General features: G+C 38.8%; 3 protein-coding genes across 9 annotated transcripts; 1 reads left to right on the forward strand and 2 right to left on the reverse strand.

Moving 5' to 3' along the window:
• Positions 1-6,405: 6,405 nt before the first annotated feature.
• LOC116427798 (toll-like receptor 2) lies at positions 6,406-13,119 on the reverse strand. 2 transcript variants are annotated; one of them, XM_031978576.2, is made up of 5 exons: positions 11,766-13,119; positions 10,834-11,190; positions 10,104-10,705; positions 9,486-9,732; positions 6,406-7,070 (listed from the first exon to the last, which is right to left on the reverse strand). In XM_031978576.2, the coding sequence occupies exons 1-5, from the start codon at positions 11,823-11,825 to the stop codon at positions 7,065-7,067; spliced, it is 1,272 nt and encodes a 423-aa protein (XP_031834436.2). In that variant the 5' UTR covers positions 11,826-13,119; the 3' UTR covers positions 6,406-7,064. The 2 variants fall into 2 exon arrangements, with proteins under 2 accessions (XP_031834436.2, XP_031834427.2); XM_031978567.2 differs by lacking the exon at positions 6,406-7,070 and having other exon boundaries at positions 7,358-9,732.
• A 1,163-nt stretch (positions 13,120-14,282) lies between these two features.
• LOC116427770 (FERRY endosomal RAB5 effector complex subunit 3) lies at positions 14,283-18,751 on the reverse strand. Of its 6 annotated transcripts, none has more exons than XM_031978556.2 (11): positions 18,438-18,596; positions 18,312-18,351; positions 17,105-17,659; positions 16,320-16,541; positions 16,046-16,249; positions 15,849-15,964; positions 15,648-15,784; positions 15,457-15,577; positions 15,268-15,386; positions 15,058-15,183; positions 14,283-14,741 (listed from the first exon to the last, which is right to left on the reverse strand). In XM_031978556.2, the coding sequence occupies exons 3-11, from the start codon at positions 17,608-17,610 to the stop codon at positions 14,628-14,630; spliced, it is 1,665 nt and encodes a 554-aa protein (XP_031834416.1). In that variant the 5' UTR covers positions 17,611-17,659; positions 18,312-18,351; positions 18,438-18,596; the 3' UTR covers positions 14,283-14,627. The 6 variants fall into 6 exon arrangements, with proteins under 6 accessions (XP_031834416.1, XP_031834391.1, XP_031834409.1 ...); XM_031978531.2 differs by having other exon boundaries at positions 14,284-14,741; positions 18,316-18,351; XM_031978549.2 differs by lacking the exons at positions 18,312-18,351; positions 18,438-18,596 and adding an exon at positions 18,603-18,751 and having other exon boundaries at positions 14,284-14,741.
• On the forward strand, positions 18,698-20,371 carry Aos1 (SUMO1 activating enzyme subunit 1). The gene is made up of 6 exons (XM_031978601.2): positions 18,698-18,849; positions 18,971-19,142; positions 19,204-19,460; positions 19,532-19,713; positions 19,856-19,988; positions 20,079-20,371. The coding sequence occupies exons 1-6, from the start codon at positions 18,752-18,754 to the stop codon at positions 20,239-20,241; spliced, it is 1,005 nt and encodes a 334-aa protein (XP_031834461.1). The 5' UTR covers positions 18,698-18,751; the 3' UTR covers positions 20,242-20,371.
• The last annotated feature ends 1,296 nt before the right edge of the window (positions 20,372-21,667 follow it).

Consider the following 21,667-nt stretch of genomic DNA (forward strand, 5'->3'; position numbering starts at 1 on the left):
TAATGTCCTGAACATATCTTAGAACACATGACATGTAAACTTTCGTCTTTTTTTATTTTTTGTTCATGAATATGGAAAATTGGAATATGGAATGGAATATAGAACGTTACCTAGTAATGAAACTCAATAGAACCTCGAAATTTCGAAATGAAATAAAATTTCGAATATTTTAGAAACATTCGTTTTTTCATTGGAATAAAAATGTTCGAAGTGTTACTTATTCTCCATGCATTAAATGGAACAACAACTATTATCACCTAGCCATAAATTGTTACGAAGATACTTTATGTAACACATTAAAGACGCCACGAAGGAGTCACCCCTAAAATCACGGTACCCGACGCGTCCACTGTTTGTTATTTCAATACAGAATTTGTCCGCGCGTGGCTGAACGTCGTCCAACGTCCTACAAAGTATATTTTCGTGCATGAGTTTTTTATTGGTGGCGCGAGTAAGGAAAAAGAAAGTAGGGGAGGGTGAAAGAGAAAGAAGGAGAGCAGCAAGCCGTTCACGACCAAATGCACTCCGTGAGAAGGTCTATTCCTGATGCGTTCAAGGGTGGCACTCGTCACTTGGTGAAACGTCAGGTCGCCGACTGCAACGGCGCCATGGACGGAGTAGACGAGGAAGAAGCGCAGGAAGTGGCCGGGAACTCGATATCGTCCCGGGCAAATACGTTTTCTTCCCCCGAGCAGCCCGTTCGGTAGCTGTTTGTTATGTTACATCTTTGCTTGGCGAACGGGTGGCCTTTTAAAATGCCTCGTTGTCACTTTGTAAACGTTGCCGCGACGACGGGGCCGTCTGTAACCTGAGGAAACGCGAAAAGGCTGTCTAATCTGCGCGAAATCCGCGAGCTTTCAGGCGACCACGGCTTTTTACCTTTCCTGCCCACCCTCTGGCAACCCCGAGATATATACTGTACCGAAATTAAACGTTACACTGGCCGTTTTGTCGCCGTTTAACGCTGCTCGGTACTGCTTTCACGGTGAACGTTCCTATAAAGTGGCAATAAAGCTGCGAATGAAATAGACGGTAAACGCGGGGCACTCGACTCGAGAAAATTGTCGCGCGAGACGATTTTTGAAACCGCGGCAATTGCGCAACGGCATTGTACACGGTTTTATCTAAATCTGAATTGTCCCAATGGAAATACTGTTTTTCACAACACGCAACCGTACACAAAATTATACGAAATTCTATGATAAACATAATACAATCCCCTTTCTTATTCGAACCAACGATAGAGCAACTTTTCTCAGCCCAGTCGCAAAAAAAGATCATAAGGCAGGTAACTTAACGAAAGATCTGTTATCGGCAAAGTGTAAAAAAAGTCGAGATTATGAAACATCGTCAGACGCTGTAAAAGTCGGGACCCGAGCTCGCTGTGTGAAGGATGGCGGCAAAGGCTCAGTTGTAAGATGGACGTGTCAGACGGATTTCAAGTTTACAACGGCCAGTCGCTAATAAAGTTATCGATCTGAAGTGGATGGCCGGGAATCCCGTGTAAACTGCACGCGACGTGGCTGAATAGCGGGTTCCAGCAGGTTCCCGGGAATATTGCGAGCTCGGACAGGTCCTTGTTCGGAGGGCCGGCACTTTGTTGGGTCCCCTGAAACAACAATAAAGTCGGACTACGTACACCAGTCGGGTGTAATGCTGGCAGCCTCGGCCACCACATCTGGAAGCAATTACGAAGGACAGGGGTCTTATGCTCAGGTGTAAGATTCCTTTCAGCCAGTAGGCAGCTTTGGCGGTCGGGACGCGAGGGGGTGAGCTGCTCGCGGAACGGAACGTGACGATTCCTGGGGCACAGGGATTACCTTGCCGATGCTTTTCGGTTTTCCTTCTCGGTGTTACGGAGGATCCGCAGAAGTCGTGATACGATCTGTCTCGTGTCGCTCTGGCCTGGAAACTGCACCCCCTGTAACCGTACACCGGCGGAGGCGTATTGTTCTCCGCGGCCGGATCGCGTCCTTGTTTTACATTGACTTCGAGAGCCAGCTCGATCGTCAAATATTTGGCCCGTGTTCCCTGAGTGGGTCGAACACAACCCCCTTCTTCGTGTCCCCACACTTTCTTCCTTTTCCTTACCGGTTCATTGCCGCGTCAACTGAGACGTTACCCGTGACAACGCGATACGTGTTACCGTGATTTCATTGGACACGTTAATCTGGTGAGTACTTATTCGTTTCTTTTATCACTAGGTTTACGGCACCTATCAATTTGATGGATACTGAATTTTTTAAACGTTATTTAGTAGTAGTTTAAGTTGATTTTGATTCGTGCAATTATAAACGAATATGTAACTTTCTAGAACCAATAGAATAAAATATAGAATAAGCGTCCGTAACTCTAGTTTTAATTCCTTCTCTTATCACGACAAGTGAGATCCGTGTTGAAGATTTTTATTATAAATTATATTTATTATATTACTAATTGTTTGTTTTCCTAGGCGTCCTTTTCAAAGTCAATTCATTATCTGTTCACGAGAAATACATCTTTAGAACACCGAAATAATTGTTATTTCGATGACTTTGTCTCATCTTCATAGAACAAATATAAGATACGACTTTAGCGAATAGAGTAAAATCTTTAATATAAGTAAATTTACAATCGATTAAGCGAAATGGCATCGAACTACTAAATCTAACAATTAAACCATTCGAGGAGAGTATTTTCTATAGAATTCCGTACGTGTTCAATAGAAACTCAAGAGATTGAATGAAAGGGTCGAAGAGTGGCGACGCGCAAGGAAGTCGTCGCGACGCGACGCCACCGTCCGATTCGAATCCGATTCGCGTTTGCGATATTATTCCGCGGAGCGGAACGTGCCTCGCCCTGAATCGCAGGGGCTCGAGTAGATGCCTCTCATCCCGGAGAAGTGGCCGCTGGGTATTTAAGAAGCATATTCCGTCCATTTGGCATTGTGCGCTGCCGAATGGACACTCTCCGCCGGCCGGCGAGCGCGGCAGGGGCGAGATCGAAGGATCGAGGTATTGATCGTAAGCGGCTTGGCCTGTGGGGACTTTACCTTTGTGCTCACGACCAACTCTATTCCGAGCCGATCCGCAAGTTCACACCTTGGCATAATCGGAGTATCCCGGAAAGCGGAACGCGTCCGACCATTACTGCCACGACATTTACACCGTAAGCGGAGCTCTGCGCACCCACTCGCCACAAAAGCGACCGTGCCGGCGGTGATTATGCGCGACGAAATTGCATGGACGCCAAAGAACGTAATCTTTCCACGAAGTAAAGCCACGTGGCCCACGCTGCTACGACTGTCGAGACACAAACTAAATTGGTGGTTTCTTTTTTCGATGAAAGGGAGGTTGCTGGCCAAACGTTTGGACTCAACCAGTCATTCTAGAGTAAAGGGTGTAAGAAATGCCTTTGAACCAAATAAAATCGATGGTGAAATATTAAAGGATTTCAGTAAGAACAGACTGTTACCTAAGAATTCTTGGTTAGAGGTCCACGTTGCAAAGGTTTACAAAAGCAATGTTAAGATCTAAACAAATTCTAAGTCTCTACACAGTGTATTGCAACCATCGGCAGTCGATCGATGGACTCCAGATGACAAATATCTTAACGATGCCGATCACTTGTTCGAAATATCATTCGAAACTCAGATCCGGAGATACGGCGGCCGCCATTGAATCGATTTTCCTCGCAGAGAGCTACCGCGAGAGAAAACCGCCATTTGTAACAGCAATACGTAACGCGGAACCCCTGATTTGCCGTTTAAATCCGTTCTGGTTCGATGCGGGCCCCGGTGGGGTTGGCGTGACGTCGACTCGGAGAAAAAAGTCTGTTTTCTTTGCCGGTGTGGCGCGGCGCGGCGCGTAAATGCGTAACGTACGGTCCGCACCGCGCTTAGAGCGCGCGCGTGTGTGCGGATCGTATGTACGTGTCGACACCCTCGCGGGGGACTCCATAATGTAAGTTCATCTCGACCGCGCTGATGCGTGTGTAATCCCGTGGTGCCCGCCGATAGCATCGTGGGTTTTATTTTCATTATTCATTTGTTCGACCGTTCCCCACGGACGCCTGGCCGAGCTTACACGCGTAACCCCGTGTTTCTATGTTGGTTTAATCAGATAAAACCCCGGAACGCCAAAAATCGCCGCGCACTAACCAGCCTATGCTACTTGCGAATCAGAGCTTTCATCCCCTGTAACGTCGATGTTCCTCAACGCGTTGCGCGTGTTATCTATGGGTACGCGTTGTCAGTGAGTTCTGTTGGTGGAGAATTTGTATGACCTCTGCACACGAGAATCATTGGACGATGATGAGAGTATTGATGATATTCGAATTCTAATAATAAATAATCAAATTTTATATTCGGGAGGGTTATTCCTTGAAGTTAATATGATTTTATCAATGCTATTCAGTGACAAAAATGCATTATTTGGAAATAGTAGTATAGAGAGCAATGGCGGAGAGAATTATTATATCAGTAAATACGTCGAGAGCCATAACGCAAGGTACTTTTGTCAAATTTATCTTGACAAACGGTTAATGTGTTTTGATAAGATTTCATAAAGTATTTAAGATTTTTCTATGAACTTCCATAGGAACATGAATTGATTGTTATAGGAATCGCAGAGCGAGATTTTTTTGTCTGCATTTTTACTGTCTTCAGCTGCTTCAAACAGTGGGCGGGACGTTGCAGGAAACGGTAGGTCACCGGAAAATGAGAGGAGAGAGGAAACGGGTGAAATATCAGAGATATAAGGTAATTAGCAGGGCAGCTCAGTTAATGCGAGAGTCCTGGTTTAACGAATCGTGATCGCGAAAAGTGCGACGACGCTTCGAAAATACATCTCGTTGAGTGTTAAGCAAGCCGAATGCACCGATCAGCCGGCCGTGAACAAGCGCCACTGATTTTTTCGAATAAAAACGGCGGAAGAGAACTTTTTCAGTGTGTTCGGAGCCGCGGCGACTGCACACGAGTAACACAGTTTCTAATGTGAACGGAAAAATTAAATCCTTACTCTGAAGCATTGATGTTTTCGTTATGCACTTCGAATCATTTGTCACATTTGATTCTGTTAGTCCTCTTATCAGTGCTAGAAAGAAACCATGGCTTTCGAGTAAAATTGTATTCGACTCTCCTAAAAATTCACTAATTTTGCATTTTATTTTTGTCGATCATCAATTACCTCATCCTTTGGAAACAAATGTTAACAAAAAGAAAGAAAAGAAACCCTCGTGCAGATGAAGAATTCTTCCCATGTTCCATTGTAATTTCAAATTAAATAAATATTCTTCCTAATAAAAAATTGTCTTATTCTTCAAAAACATTTCAAAAATCTTAATTTTTTTATCTAACAGTAAAAATATCTCCCAAACTTCAATAAAAAAAAACCCTGCTCCCGAATCAACCCTCCTTATGAAACATCCCTTTATCGTTTCACCAGTGACTTACTAAAGACACTTTCATCGACGTCGATCGGGATACGTCTTCCGTTTTATCTTCGCGCATCTAACCAGCAAAGGTATTTTTTTCAGCGTAAATATCGGCAGAGCTATCGAGGCGACTTAAGGGAGGATCTCGTATTTGCTTGGTTGGAAACACGATATTCCCGATTGGGCCAGGACAAGCCAGGCCAGAACAGACCAGGCCAAGCTTGGCTAGGCCAGGACCAGGGGTCTGCCCACGTGTTTTACGTTCGACCGTTAAAAAAATTCGCTTCTCCGCGCCCGCTCGCGACATCCCGACGTGCCTCGACGCTGGTAGACGGTGTATTATTTTTCCGCTGGCTCGCCAAATTGGCTCGCACAGGATCTCGAATTACCGGACACTCGATATCACCGCGTAAAACGCTTCGGCGTCCCGCTCCGTCGCGTCGTCCGGGGCCCTCTCTTTCTGGAATATCCAAAAAGGAGTTCCACAATGTTCTATTGAGCGCGGATCGGGATAATCGAGCATCGGTCCTCGATCTCCTCGTCCTGTCTCCCCGCTCTTCGCACACGGAAACCACCCGCAACCGGGTTTGACGATTTTGACGCGCTCCCGCAGCTTCCCACCGACCTGGATAAATTTTGTCTTTCCTCAACCGAGTTTGTTCGAAGCTTGTGTCGCGTCAATTATGTCATTAACGATAACTTTGCAAAATGTTACTATTCCGTTCAGATTTTTTGTAGTGCTTTTCGCATGGCTATCGTTCGGAAGTTTTTGATTGAAAGCGTGAACGTGATCGTTGAAGCGATTATTTATGTATGTACCTATCAAGAAGTGAGAAGTATTTATGGAAATTATGAAAAGTTATGAAATGATATTATAAACTTTTAATAATATGGGGGAAAATGATAATAAAGTTTAATGAGATAGATCGCGACAGTGTATTTCGTCTATGTATACTGTGAGAAATGGGTTAGATTTTGGATCAGCGATGGAGAAATGAAAAATTACTTTGTCCTTATCATTGAACGCGAAGTCTGAAGTAACAATTTTAAGTAAATACGGGTTAATGGATGCAATTTCATTAAAAGAGCGCTTAAATTGGAGTGATCAGTATTTTTTTATAATAACACAGACTTGGTTGAACAATATCGTTTCATGTAGAATAGAAGTGAGATCGAATAAATGTTTGTGTTCGTGTGACTTGAAAAGGAAACACAAGAATTCTGTTTTCTGCGACATTTACGTTAAAAGGGTTTATTTTGTGGAGTGAGCGAAAAGACCGGTTGAGATCTATCATTTTTCCGCCTCTGAGAAGAAAATTCGCGTGATTTTCGATCGTTGCGCGTTATTCGACGATGAACTTTGAAAGTGTTAAACCCGGCGACACACGACGTGATTTCCTCGTTGGCCATACTTTCCTGGCGTAATGTGTTCTTCCATATGGAAGGCTCTCCGGGCGTAGCCGTAACCCAATAGGCTTCCCGTAGGAAGATCATGCTTCGGTACAAAGGCTGATCGCTACATCGCACGCGATCACGGTGCACGTCATGGAAACTGACGATCTTCATAGCACCATTTGTTCAACCATCCTCCGCACCACCAGTATCGCACCACGTTTATTTTTTTTAACCGAAGTATAGATACGTCTGTTTTATTATATCTGAGAACAAAATACGAAAAATTCATTGTTCGTTAGTTAACTGTAGAAATCATTCAATCAGATGTTTTGATATTTTCGAATAAACGGAGTACATTACGTAATAATAAGCTTCGGATTTTATGCATTTCTTACTTAATCAACTCTGAAAAACACAAACTCATCGTCAATTATCATTTTTCTTTAATGAACAAATATTTTTAAGTGAAAGTACTATTTCGACCTTTTTCCAACTGTAGAAACCTCACGCAAATCGGTTTTTTCATTGTTTTCAAACACTGCGTGATCTATGCGCAATAAGCGTAGCAAACGAAATGCCATTACGTAGAGAAGTAACAATGCGCTAGACGGCTAATATCCCAGAACCACTTCATCTCATTGTTTTCAGCCCTTCATTCCTTTATCTCCGTTTTATACATTTGCATCCAAAAGATGCTTTTCCGGATCGCTTATTCTCTTTGTAATACACTTGCTCGAATTTATTCTAACGTCCCGATAATTGCCTTCCAGTTACGCAAAGTACCATTCATCCAAACCAGAGTGCATCCATTCATTCCTTTGTTTCCTTCGGAAGAGGAGCAAACGGTAGAGCGCAGTCAATTTCTGCCCCCGGTTCGTGACTCTGATCCAGAAAATATCGCGGGTCGCGTTGCTCAAATAAAAAGCGAAGAGAAAAAAAGAGGGAAAAGAAGAAGGAAGCGCATGGTGAAGTTCGCCGGCGCAAAGGGTGCTCGTCGTGTTTCAATTAGCCGCGTTCTGAAAAAAGGTTGCGCCGCGGGCTTGTCGATGCGTGGAAACGGTACTTCACGACGTGCAACCGGCAAAAGAATCATTCGGAAGAAATGAGCCGTCGGCCGCGCTTTGTAACCATTCGGGCTTTTGTTCCTCGAGGACGAGCAACTCCGTTTTCGCACAAGAGATCGGTAAAGGGTTTTCGAAAAACCGCGGCCGACAATAAAAGACGTTTTTTTTGGTGCGCGTATTGTTGCCCCGTGTGCGCGTCAGTGAGATGCTCCGCGGCCGCCATTCGATACGTAGGGATCAAGGGATGATAGAAATGACGAGACGCCACCTCTTCATATTTACACTGTATTTGCCTGGATTTCGACACGTGGCGAGTTATAACAAAGCCTATTGATCTATTTCTATTGCGGACGTCACCGTATAATTCTCGTTTGTTACGTATAAATGGTAAATTAACTGCACAGGATGTTTCAGAACGGCGGGATTCACTCTACAAGCACGTACCGGAGTTTATAAAATCGTGTTTTAGAGGTACCGACGTGTTCACAGTGGCAGTGATTTAATCCTATGAATGTTGAGAAGCGTTCTTAGGTATCTGCGCGTGAATAAATTTGAAACTATATCCTGAAGTATTAAATAAATCAGGAAAAATGTGCGTCAATATGCAACGTATTGAAATTGCGATAAAGGAACGCGTTAATCGGTACAGGTTCGTGAACCTCTATCGCCCCCTTCGATTGTTATATCGTTGACTTTTCGCCGGACTCTGATATCCGAAGAGTTCAAAACGTCAACGATTTACGGTGCTCCCATTGTTGCGTGAAAATATCTTCAAACGGATTAGATAAATTTCTCTGGAGTAAGTAGCTCTTCAAGTGAATTGCGGATACGCAGTACTCGTGAACCGTAAAATGTGTGCATGCAACAGCCACTAACTTTATAGAGTAACCGTTAAATCCCGGAGATTCATGCAAATTTTAATTTTCGCGGAATGTTTCACTTGAATCGAAATCAGAAAAAATACACGAAGTTTGCAGTCTATTTGTCAATTTCTGCCTCTAATATTATATATCATTCTGAAACACTCTATACATAACTTCGTACAAAACTATCAGTTCGAGTTTATCGAGTTCTTAATCTGTAACATATTTCTTTCTTAAGATTCTATTGCTTATCCTAAGTTAATACGTTTCTATTGTATAAAAGATTTGGAATAAGTCGTGGCATAAACGATTTCTTGTGCAAAGATACGAAGTGAATAGTAGGAGGTAAATATTTTACATCCAAGACACTGCATTTGAGAAATATTAATTTAAAATCCTCGTATGTCTTATTGTATATTCTAAATCGTCATACTTGTTATATCTGATGTATGTAACACATGAAGTTTTAGTCATAAATAGCAGTATAGAAAATTTGCATACAACAAAATAAAATTCTCAGACAGAAAATATTACGTTTCGATTGTGGTAAAGTATCATTTCTGTTCCTTAAAGTCAGTTTCTTCAAGAATAGACTTTATATAGGTATATTCTGTGTCATTTGTATTTGTACAAGAAATCATCCAATTTCCGGTGGTACAACGAATTTGTCCGCACCCCGTGCAACGTTCGCTCGATTGTCAGCTCATTCCCCGTTACGATCGACTGTTTCGCCAACAGCCAGAATTCTCACCATATCGTTCGAGGACTCATCAACGTTCTTGTAGGTGACCGTGTCCCGGTTTTTACGCCTGATGTCCCATTGACCGATTGGTCGCCGAAGAAGGAAAAAGCCCGTCGCCAATATAAATGCAACGACAAGCAACAAAATGCACGCCCACAGAACAGGATAAAATACTGCCGACATCCTTTCGCATTTTAGCTCGTTCTCTGGCACTTCCCTTATCTGCTTGTTGCGATACCGTTCCGGTGTGTTACACCTGAGAACAACATATTAAAAATCAAACAAGTTACTTAGTGATACTTTTATTTCAGATTTCAAAGATTGTAAAACAGACATGAACGCTTTTTAAGCGATAAGATGTTAAGACACTAAAATAAAAATAATAGAAATAATAGAAAATTAATTTGTATGTTCAATTGTGGTTTAGTAAATTATATTGAATGTTATAGAATTTTTAAATTTGAAAATCCTCTTTATGATAAGAATTGGTTGCGGTATTTGTAGCGCCATCTCTACAGAGGTGGTTCAAACATATATCCAGTTACCGACTGTTCCCGGTTCCAAAGAAACTTATTTAAATTATTGTTAACGGTAAATTAATAGCAATATTGCGTTCTGTTTACTTACCTAATATCTTGACTAAGAGGTTTTGACGCAAATAATACATGAACCCACATCATCTGGCAATCGCAGTGCCAGGGATTGTTCTCAATGCTCAAAACCGGCGATCTGTTTATTACCACAAGAAGGCTTTGATCGAGCGTTTTCAGACCGCAATCGTTTATCCGGAGCTGTTTTAAGTGTGGTAGAAGTTGTTCGTCGTATTTGACAATTTTCAGCTCGACTAAATTCTTCGAGCCAGTTAGCAACAACGTTTCTAAGCTATTTAAGCCCTTCAAATCATCTAAACACAGTTCTTTCAGATTTGACATGTTATTCAATTTCAATTCTCGTAATTTGGGTAACATGACGTTTTTCAGTTTTGTGATCATAGTGTTGGAAAGATCGAGTTCTTCTATATTGGTCGGTAATGTTGGAATTTCCTTTAGAGGATTGCTCGATAAATCTAACATGGATAAGTTAGTTAACGTTTTGAAAACCTCCGCGGTAAAATACGACGATGATACGTTGCTCAGGTTCAAATACCGCAGTGCTTTCAAGTTCCAGAATGCATTTTCGTGGATCGCATCGTTGATCGGATTGTTAGCCAACGAGAGATATTCCAAAATCTGCAAATAATAAAATTATCATTTGAAATGTTTTTTTTCATGTTAAATAGTCCATATTTTAAAACGCATATCTATGAGATCATCACGACCTCTGTCATTCAAAAAATTACGTATAATCAAATGTTTACCTTGAAATGCTCCATCATGGTCTCGTTGACAATCGATAGTTTATTCGATGATACATCGAGAATCTTCAGTTTCGGAATTCTGTCGTTGAACGCATGGTCATCGATGTATTGCAGGTTATTATGGCTAACATTTAACACTTGCAAATTGTATTCCTCTCTGCAGAGGAAGAAAAACCGTTGAAGATGATTATGCGAGAGATCCAACGTTCGTAGACTCGTTAGATTAGTGGAACAATCGAGGAAACTGTCAAACTGGTTGTCACGGAGAATCAGATTCGTTACTTCCGCTAGAGTGATCTGCGTTTGAAGCTTCAAGAAGAAGTCCTCTTTCTTCAAACCGCGGCCTGACAGATTGAGCTGCAACGCGGACGTAAGTCAATCAACATTAATTTATAATCATCACCTACATTATCAAAGTAGTCCTCTCAGATCAAATAAATTTCGAATAATTTGAATTTACTACGATCCAAAGTATTCGCTTAGGATTTAACCAATGCACCTTCGCGCGCTATTTCAGAATCATGGCGTCTTGCAAGAGAAACATCGATTAACAAAGTATTTGTAGGTAAATCTTTTAAAAAAGAAAACATGTGGTTTGTATCATTCGTATCACAACGAAAGAACGAAACTTACCGAAGTACCTTACTTTTTTACATAAAAATAATTAAATCGTTAACCAACAGAAATTTTGGAAATATAAAATATCGTATAACTGAAAAATTTAAATAGATCTATGCAGTGGGATGAATATTGCTTTATATTTAGTTGGTTCACGTTAGCGACCGCGCGAATATTACCATACGGATTTTTAATTGAACAGCGTCGCGACATGTTAACTGTTACACGCATCTCCGAGATACTGACATTAAAGATAAAAACGAGAAAAAGAAAAGAAAATAAATAGGAAACGTCGTTTCGCAATTGCCACCCACCGTCTTCTGCGAGACCGCCGAAACAATTAACGCGAGGACCGTGATCGTCCGGGGCCACATTGTCCAGGTGGTGGATGAATTTTATCCGGTTCCCCGGTCAAAGACGGACGCGATGCAATTCCGGTTGCTCTCGAAACGGGACCGTCTAGTTTGCAACTATGCTTCCTCACACAACGTTCCGCTGGAATGGCAACGACTTCATCCGAAGCATACACAGCTCACGATCACAGTGCCGAATTAAGAGGGGAGCGGGAGGGCATTCGGCATTCTGATGCACTTGCTCGACCGACGATCGTTTCTTTCTTGTTTTCCTCTCTTTCCTTCGCCTTCCTCTTCTTTTTCTTTCTCGGCGTTGCGCGGCTGCTTGTCGAATCCTCGACCCGACGCCTTTCTATCTCCAACTTGCCACCGTTTCACACGCTATTACCAGCTCCTGGCTCCCTAAACAATTGCAGACATTCCCTTCGCGGCCACTTCACTGAACTAGATCCATGAATTGGCCCCGAAATATAGAAACTGATTCTAGGATATTTTCAAATTCTGAAAGCGCGCGGGATGTTCAGATGTTCGTTGCCTCGAATGCACCTTCTAGTTTCAGGGAATTGGCGGTTAGAGGTTTCTGTTAAGTATCTCTATCGTCACGAAATAAATGTTTGGAATTTAGTTGTAGAGTAGTGAAGAGAAATTTATTGAAGTTCTTATGACCTCATTGAACATTTGAAAATGATTTAATAATGAAGTCTCTGTATGAGGGTTCTCCCTTAAATTCTATTTGTTAGTTTGTCACTGTGCGTTTTATATTCTTCTCCTTTGTTTTTCTTTTAAATTAAGTTTCTTTTTTGAAATTCTTCATTAAATTCGAAGTTAAGTTTTCTTCTCACTGAGGAGCTCGGCCACTATTAATTCCAAGGAAGATGGAATAGCGTTCTCCATGTAGTTGTTCGCAGAGAGAATAGAAATCGAGGACTGACAATGAGACGGATTGTCCGGTGCGTTCGGTTAACGAAAACCGGGAAAATAGTTCTCCGAATGTCCTTTCGAGCTACTCCTCGGGGCGCGCGCGGAATTAATCCGTTCCCGGCGAGTTCAGAATCCGAGAGGCTAACGCACCTCTTTCCCGATATAGCGCGATTATGCCCCGGGTTAGTTTCACGTTCTGGTTTATGTTCATCGACGTTTTTTTCTCTCTCTTTCTCCTTCGCGTCTCTTTTTTTTATTTTTCTTATTTCTGCTAACCGGCAAGCGTCCGAATCGCCGCTTGTTTTTTCAATTAATTTATATTCGCGCGACGATATCGTTAATCGCGAGTGAAATGGAAATAACGACGCGGATAACGCGGCGATGCAACGGCACCTCTTCGTTGCAAACGAGATGTGCGACAAATTATTGTACGCCTGGCGGAAATAGCGATGCCTACAGTCGGTTACAAAAACATTTGATTAAAGATATAGGTTTCACTTTTCTGTTTTATGTTTGGAGAACACGTGGAATTAATTGTAATTAACAGATCTTTAGATGGTTGAAAGGAAATGGAGGAACACTTGGTATTGTGACGAAAATGGTTCAACCGTTGTACGGTTAGTTTCAAAAATTGAAATACTAATTTCTAAACATGTATTAATTTTGTTTACATTCCTTTTGATGTATATGTTTCCATTTTAGTAAATAAACAATGTTTGCATTTTCACTGTGAAAGATTTACATCCAGCACAATTATATTTCAATTTCTTTGTTCATCGACCATTTACGTAAACTGCAGGATATACATGTTAAATTATATTAGTATCTGAGTATCTTTGTGACCGACTGTATCAGCAGGCTTCCATTCGAAGAGAATAAAAACGCGGTTGACAAAGATAAAGCTCGCTACGCGACGCGCCTACAGTAGGATCGGAAAAAGACTCTGCATATGAGATCCCCCACCATTCCTTTTAGGGAAATTCTTCCGTGATTCTGTAGGTTCAGGGCTAGCTGTAGGTTCACGCGAAGAATAACAAATTAGAGAAGATATCTGCAAGGTTGCAAGACAGAATAACAGAACTCGTATATTTCCATTTATGAGATACCATTGCCGAAACTTATTGGTATCAATTCTTGATTTTTGACCTCAGTATTACTGCATTCTTATTTTAAGAAAAAACGATTCCTTTAATGCATTCTTGATACACGTTAAACTGCAATACCTTTTAAAGCTCAATTAAAAATAGAATAACAATTGTTTTTATCAATTTACTTGAAAAATGACAATAAAATTATAAAACCGAAAATTAGAAGATATTAAATATACCAATTATATTGTAAGTAGAAGAATTTCGTAACCATAAGTCGATTATTTCATCAAATGTACCATAGTCATGATAACGCGTTCGCCTATGCGCATTTCATTATAATTAGAGCAAACTTAAATGTCATTTCTGCTGAGTATGTTGAAAGTTATTCATACATTATTTTTTTCCTCTTGCTACCGTGCTTAGTCGCATTTCATAAATAAGTTGGACGAAACTCCTTTCATAAAATAACTTGTGTGTTCATTTTGTGTATAGTTTATTGGAAAAGAGATAAAGACAATGGCTTATTCGGTTACTGTTGTTCAATTAGTTTCATTCGAAGCGGCGGGTGTATACATTTTGATATGGTCACGAGTATCGTGCACAATCGCGAATTGCGCAGCTATCATTCGAGGTATGATGCCCGTGTGAAAGTAGTATAAACAAGAAACTCATTAAAAAGCATCGGACGTTTATTCACGGAATCATATCTTATTCCCAGTTGTGGTGAATGACTGCCGCCAATGCCTCATATACAGTAACAAATATTTTAATATTTTTATCGCGTGCACGATAACGGTGGCAAGACGGTCGTTCACTTTTTCGGTGTTTGCGGTGTACTGGTCGCTTTGAACACCAGCGGATTTGAGACACGAAATATGCTCGGTAACATTGTCGCTAGAGTACCAAACACTTCTTCCGACATTCCCTGTAACAAATAGTCACGTAGCGGATGTGTTTTATTCTTAAATTTTACATAGTTCAAGGGTAACGAACTTCTCTGTCAGAAACCGCGCACACCCCACTACTAAGCAATAGGTACTCCCACCAGTCGACTGACTGCTTGCTTTCATTATGTTACAGTTGATATTAGAACTTATAACGCATATAACATACAAACAATACATATAACAATTCACAATTAATGAAACGTTGAATTGTATATGGGATCACTAGTTCATCGCCCTAAGTAAGAGATTTTGAATTCCAGCTTGAAGAAACTACTGATATTTTTATTGAATTACCTTTGGGACTAGGAATTGTAGATTTTTTAATTCGGCACCACCCCATGATGCCATTTCTATCATGAACCCTTTCACACACTTAAAAACCAGTTCTGCCCGCTTCGTGCACCATGCTACGGTCATATCCTTAAAATTGTAAATGTATTCATTATTCATTAATAGCAATATATTTTGAAAAGTAATTAGTCTTTTAACGAAACACTATCCTACTTCTGTCATTTCATGTACGAGAAGTACAGGAATGGTTAGCGTAGTCACGTCGTTGCAGCAAGCAGTTTTTAGAATATTTCGCAATCCTAGAATCGCTGGATGCCTTGAATTGATATCGCCTGCGATTTGAAAGAACATTATAATTCACGTAAGAAATGATTAAAAATGACAGCAATATGAGTCACATACCGGATCTCAAAGAATCATTCACGACCATATGGAAAATTACATGAACTTGTGCTAAATTCGAATGCCTTGTAATGTAAACGTCTCCTGTCTGTAAGCTCTTGCTTGTTGTGGATTTTTTCGTCTGTAAATAACATATATACACAATATTTTAGAATAATGATCAGGTATTCTACACTTTTTTAATTTTTCACCTGTGAGTCGTTTGCTTCTTTATGATGCGTTTGCCTCCACGCGATAGCGTCCTTGACATCGTCTCTTATTTTTTCTAGTTGTTCATCAATTGGTGGGAAATGAAACTCCGTTGTCAATTGACATATAGAGCATAATTCTGTAAAGGAGATAAATGAAGAAAGAAATCCAGGGATAGTATAAAATTAACATTTGAAGGCTACCCTTTGTAATTCCAGAATAAGTTCCTAAGTGATTGTCGCTCAATAATACTAGCCCACACAAATCATTAGAATACAATCCTAAAGCTGTCTGCAGTCTCTGTGGGGTTGGATCCATTCTATATAACAATAAACATCTCTTTCAAATTCAATGAAACTTTCTTTTCGATACTAAATTTGTATTTTTTTCAATGACTTACCCAGATTCACTCTTTTTTGTTCTACAAAAATCTAGCACATCCCCTGTTAATATACGTATGTTATGCATTTGTTTCATTTGGGAACCCAAATGTATAGTGAAACTTTCCTCCAAAATGGGATAATCTGCAGTTGTTTTATCTTCACTATGAACAAAATTGTCTAAAGCAGGTCGAATCGGTGGTGTTGACACCATTGGAGAACCTCTAATGAACGTATACATTTATAATTATTAAAATATCATTGTGATTGTTTGATTTGTTTGCATAAACATACACTGGAGTCGGTAACATATTTGTCTGCTGCTCTTCCAATAGTCTCATGATCCAATTTCGATATTGTCGTTTTTGTTCTAATTTCAAAGCATCTACCCTTGATCCCCAGTGCCCCTGCAGTAAACTTTGTTCTTCAAAATGTCTACCAGCCATCTCATTTATGGATTTTTCAGTGGAACCAGCCTCCAGAGCTTCCACAGCCTTACGCATTTCTTCAGTTTGCCTGAAAAATTTATTTCCTGATTGTTTCTCCTTTGTATATTCTTAAAATAAGCAGTGGATTAGTATTGGAAAAAGTAATAATTTAAAATCAAGATCATAGTATTGGAAAAGATAAAGAATCAACTGAATTTGTAAATTACTGTTTGATAAAACAAGATAAGGTAAAAATTTAATTATGTCTGCAGATCACTTATTACAGAATTTAGAAGTGAATTTTCTCTAATTAAATAAAAAGATCATTGACTGTCTAAATGTAATCTCAGTTATATTGTGACTGTTGATGGTCTGCACAAAAAGGTCAATGTAAGTGATAACGTGAGACATACGTGTTATTGTAGAGTAGATATTGTTATGTGAATTTTGACCTTTCTTTTCTAGCATGATAAGAACAGGAAAATGTGAGAAAAAAAACAAAACATTCAGTTAATGGAGCATAAAGATTGCATGTTACTAAGCAGAAGACATAAACTGCTAAGAAGTTACATACATATTTAAGAGTTTAATTGAAAGTTCTGTATATTGGTATTATACTGTATAATTTAGTATAACAATTTAAATACTAACTTTTGAGTGAGTTGCTCGTAATGTGTATCCCTCATTTGAATGACTTCTGTTACATCTCTTCCAAATTTATGTTCTGCTTGTAAAATGGGTTCCAATGATGGGGAGTGTACTAATCTATGATATGCAGCTGCAAATAACTCTTCATCAGTTGTTCCAATTGGATCTGCATATTCTGCTGTTTTCTGTTTATAAATTTTTTCCCAGTTTTTTATAATCTCTTCAATATCTATGCTTCCTGATATTGCATTTTCAAGTGCTTTCTCAGCTTTTTCATCATAAAACTGTAACGTTAATTCTTTAATAGCATGTTCCAAAGATTGTAATAAATCTGATTCTACATAACATGGCAATTTAAACGATGAAATAATGCGATGCATGAGTTCTTTAACTGAACCATGGTATGGTATTTTTAATGGTATTTCCAATACGTATTCTTGATTTGTTGTGCATGTTGGGAACTTATACACAAAGGTTTTCTCCACATATTCTTCCTCTGACATATTCATTTCTCTTGCAACAGTTTTTCATTATATTTAATAATTCATATGTCTATTTCTAAAAAAATAAAAGGTTAAAATGATTAGTATTAGTATTTAATAGTATTAGTTTTTAAATAACATGCAGATATAAAGAAATATTAACATATGTATATATCATTGAATGTGATTAATGTTATTTGTTTTTGGCGAATAATATTTTTCAAGGGTCAACTTTCATAACATTCAGATTGAAAGGTCATTGATAATGTGTAAAAGCATTTCTGATTGCACCTTTTATCTGCATGCTTTTAAAAACAATTATTTTCATGTATTAATTGTAATGGCTTTGGATTTGCCTTTCAGATAAACTTTGTTAATATTCTCCATTAATATGTAATAAATAATATAAATTTAAGATTACTGCTTAATTAATTAGTGCTTAAATCTAAGAGAACATTCAACAGTCTATAACATTATAATTAATATGAAAAGAACAAAATTTTAAAAGTGTTTTCAATATCATCCTAAGAGGGCGCTGCTATAAGAATCATTTGTTTATAATTGTTTCATATTTGAATGTTACATGAAAAACAATGGTACTGATATTTTATTGTTCGGTGAAACATTAATACTTTTAATATTAAATATCATTTGACAAGTATTAAATTGAAATAATAGAATTATTATACAGTTACTTCCATCTAACCTAAAAGTCTAAAATTATGTACTTACAAGTTATTTTTCTTTCAATGATTGACTTGTCCTGCACTGTTAAATCGTGTATTAGTATTTAGAAATGATTTTTCACATTATTCTTCAACACAACATTCTAAATAAACAAACAATGCACTCACATAATTCTGAACACCTTTCAACGCCCCCCAGACATTTAATAAGCAGTTTCTCCAACACAAATATTTTCACGCATCAATATTATTTCCATAAACTTGTAAACAAATGTAACATTTTGTAATCTAAATTCGTTTTACATATTCAGCATTAAAAATTTTAATTTATACCTTAGTGGATAACCTGCATTCTGTTTCTTATATTTAAAATAATAGTCTGTTATGTTGCCTACACTATAAGCGTTGCAAAGTGTCGGTACAATTTGAGATACGCTTTTTGGCGGTTGTAAATTTTTAAGGATAAAATTAGTATTAGTAAAATGGTTGAAAATAAAAATCAAAACGTCGAATTGACTGATCACGAAGCTGAGTTATATGATAGACAAATTCGCCTCTGGGGTTTAGAATCACAAAAGCGGTAAATATATTAGAACCTAACCTATCAAACAAGTAATTTAAATAAAACGTTTAGTTCTTCATTATTCACTTAAATTTACATACAAATTTTAATGTTATGGTATAATGTCGAATAATTTCAGCTTACGCGAAGCTAAAGTTTTATTAATAGGCCTAAATGGTTTTGGAGCAGAAGTAGCAAAGAATATCATCTTAGCTGGTGTAAAATCAGTTACATTTCTAGATCATAGAAATGTAACAGTTGAAGATCGCTGCTCTCAGTTTCTAGCGCCTAAAGAACTGATGGGAAAAAATGTAAGTAAATAGTTAAGATAAAAATATAAGTACATTATTTTTATATAAATTATGTCTTTAGAGGGCAGAGGCATCTTTACAAAGAGCACAAAATTTAAATCCCATAGTTAATATCGAAGCAGATACATCTAATGTTGATGACAAACCAGATGCATTTTTCAGTAATTTTAATGTTGTTTGTGCAACACAATGTTCCATTACACAAATGAAAAGAATTAACGAAATATGTAGGAAACATAATGTGAAATTCTTTTCCGGTGATGTATGGGGAACTCTAGGATACACTTTTGCAGATTTAATAGTGCATGAATATGCAGAGTGAGTACATAATTAATTGATATTTTAGGACGTTTAAAATAAGTTATTACATAAGAAACTAATAATCATAGGGATGTAGTACAATCAAAGAAAATTCAGCTCTCAGAAAGTGGAGAGCCTGCAGAGAAACCAAAGTTTGAAAATATAACTGTAACAGAAAAACATAAAGATACCTTCGTGCCGTTTGAATCAATTTTAAATGTTGACAAATCTTCTGTTCCCAAAGAATCTGAAATATATTATATGATGTTAAGTAAGTGTAATATATGATTTTCATAATTTTTAAAGTAATGCAATGTGTTACATCTTTTCATTATATATACACCTTTATTCTGCACGCATTACTAAAGTTTAACAATAGTAATCAGTTTTACATACCATATTTTCATCTTTAGTAATGCTTCATTACCGTGAAAAGTATGGCAAAGATCCTTTGCCCAGTGAAAGGGCTTCTGAGAGTTTTAAAGCTGAAGCAGAAGCGGTTATTAAAGAATATGAGCTCGAGGATAAAATAAATCATCTAGTAGAGTATGTATAATAGAAAGTAGCAATTTTTCAGTATATGCAGCACTTTAATTATGTTTAATAATTTATCATAATCCGTATCGTGAATTCAAGGGGTGACGTGTATGCTCAAATTAGCCCAGTGTGCGCTATCGTCGGCGGTGTAATGAGCCAAGAAATAATTAAAACAGTTTCACAGAAAGGCGCACCACACAATAACTTATTCATCTTTAATCCAGATACATTATGCGGGAAGATTTTGAGATTGGGTCAGTAACGACTATTTTTCGTCGTCGGTATGTTTCATTGTTTCGGTGCACTGTTATTGCCATAATTATTCTTTCCACCAATTCTTATTCCATGTCTTTTGCTACAAAATTTGAATAAATGTTTGTCCAACAAAGCAACATCATTGTGTTCATTTGAAATAATGTTCCTTTAAATTATGCACACTATGTATACACACATAGCATTGTTCAAGAACTATCCAAGTATGTTAAATGTTCCCAATCTGTTAAATAGTATTTAAGATATTTTAACACATTGAGTGCCATGTGGGGGCCGTTTCGATAACTTTCTATAAGAAGAATCATTATACAGCCCAAGAAAAAAAAGCACATGCTTTTAAATTCATTTCTTTCTCGATAACAATTATTTTTTCCGATATGAATGGAAAGTCACGTGAATTGAGCGCAGCACTCAACGGGTTAACGATAAATATTGATATAAAACAAGTTATGTATATTTACCAATGGGAAAGATTATTTTATGAGACTTTCCCCGGTATTTAGAAGACACTATATAGACATACTGTCACCTCGGTTAACTGCATTTTGCCTGTGGTCGTTCGCGGAGTTCCAAAATCGAAAACAGTAATATCGGTCGAGTTTTGGAGCTCTTTGCATTTATAATATTACCTCTCGCATTATTGCATTCTCCCGGTTATATCCTTACACGTGCTTTTCTCGCTATTATACCATTGCCAGGGATGTGAATGTTCATTGTACGCGGGCACACACGCAGTTGTGGTAAATGTCGCCTATCGCAAGCTCACGCACGTCATAAGATATTTTCGTTCAGTGCCTGGAAGGGGTCCTCGCGTACGTGGAAATATGACTCACTTTCCCTGGCTTCCGCCGGGGCAATTTGAGACCCGCTTTGTAGATTTTTTTTTTCGTGCCCTCTCACGCGGAAAACACGGCGGGAAACGTAAAATGGAAATTGAAAAATTGGAAAAAGGGGAAGCGAGCCCGGAGCACGGCTCGTTATGCTTTATCGGCGCGCCGATATTACCTACGCCGCTCGCGACAATCTCCCTTTTTTTCAGCCGTCTGTTATTCAAAAACCGCTTTCGTCGCATTCGGAAACCTCACCGATAAAACTGTTCCTGTCACCGTTGCAACTTAATTGACTTTATTCATCGAGAATCGGGCTAATTGAGCCCCCGCTTCGCCCAGTTACACTGTCCCGCCATTCCTGCAAGTTCGTTTGATTGCCTCCACGCCGATGATTCCGTTAAGTCCACAGCAAAGCCCTGTATGTCGCGCGCCCGACGAAAGTTAACACATTACGTATGGGGGAATTATTTAATAAGATTCCCAGATCCGACGATTAACAATTTCGCGGCTGTTGAATTCTCTGATTCCCTGAAACCGAGGGGGAAATACACCGAAACAGTGTTCGTCGATTTCTATGAAATTCTG

This window comes from Nomia melanderi, chromosome 6 (genome assembly GCF_051020985.1).
Source record: "Nomia melanderi isolate GNS246 chromosome 6, iyNomMela1, whole genome shotgun sequence".
NCBI lineage: Eukaryota > Metazoa > Arthropoda > Insecta > Hymenoptera > Halictidae > Nomia > Nomia melanderi.

What these genes read in the sequence shown, in the direction of transcription:
- LOC116427798 (XM_031978567.2), bottom strand. Translation starts at nt 11,825, where the DNA reads ATGTGGCCCCGGACGATCACGGTCCTCGCGTTAATTGTTTCGGCGGTC. An exon ending in CCATGATGGAGCATTTCAAG is followed by an intron (nt 10,706 to 10,833) that starts GTAAACATTTGA and finishes TATTATTTGCAG; the next exon opens with ATTTTGGAATATCTCTCGTT. An exon ending in CCTCTTAGTCAAGATATTAG is followed by an intron (nt 9,733 to 10,103) that starts GTAAGTAAACAG and finishes TGTTGTTCTCAG; the next exon opens with GTGTAACACACCGGAACGGT.
- LOC116427770 (XM_031978556.2), bottom strand. Translation starts at nt 17,610, where the DNA reads ATGAATATGTCAGAGGAAGAATATGTGGAGAAAACCTTTGTGTATAAG. An exon ending in AAGAAGCAAACGACTCACAG is followed by an intron (nt 15,578 to 15,647) that starts GTGAAAAATTAA and finishes TGTTATTTACAG; the next exon opens with ACGAAAAAATCCACAACAAG. An exon ending in GAATGATTCTTTGAGATCCG is followed by an intron (nt 15,387 to 15,456) that starts GTATGTGACTCA and finishes TTCAAATCGCAG; the next exon opens with GCGATATCAATTCAAGGCAT.
- Aos1 (XM_031978601.2), top strand. Translation starts at nt 18,752, where the DNA reads ATGGTTGAAAATAAAAATCAAAACGTCGAATTGACTGATCACGAAGCT. An exon ending in GGTTTAGAATCACAAAAGCG is followed by an intron (nt 18,850 to 18,970) that starts GTAAATATATTA and finishes GAATAATTTCAG; the next exon opens with CTTACGCGAAGCTAAAGTTT. An exon ending in AAGAACTGATGGGAAAAAAT is followed by an intron (nt 19,143 to 19,203) that starts GTAAGTAAATAG and finishes TTATGTCTTTAG; the next exon opens with AGGGCAGAGGCATCTTTACA.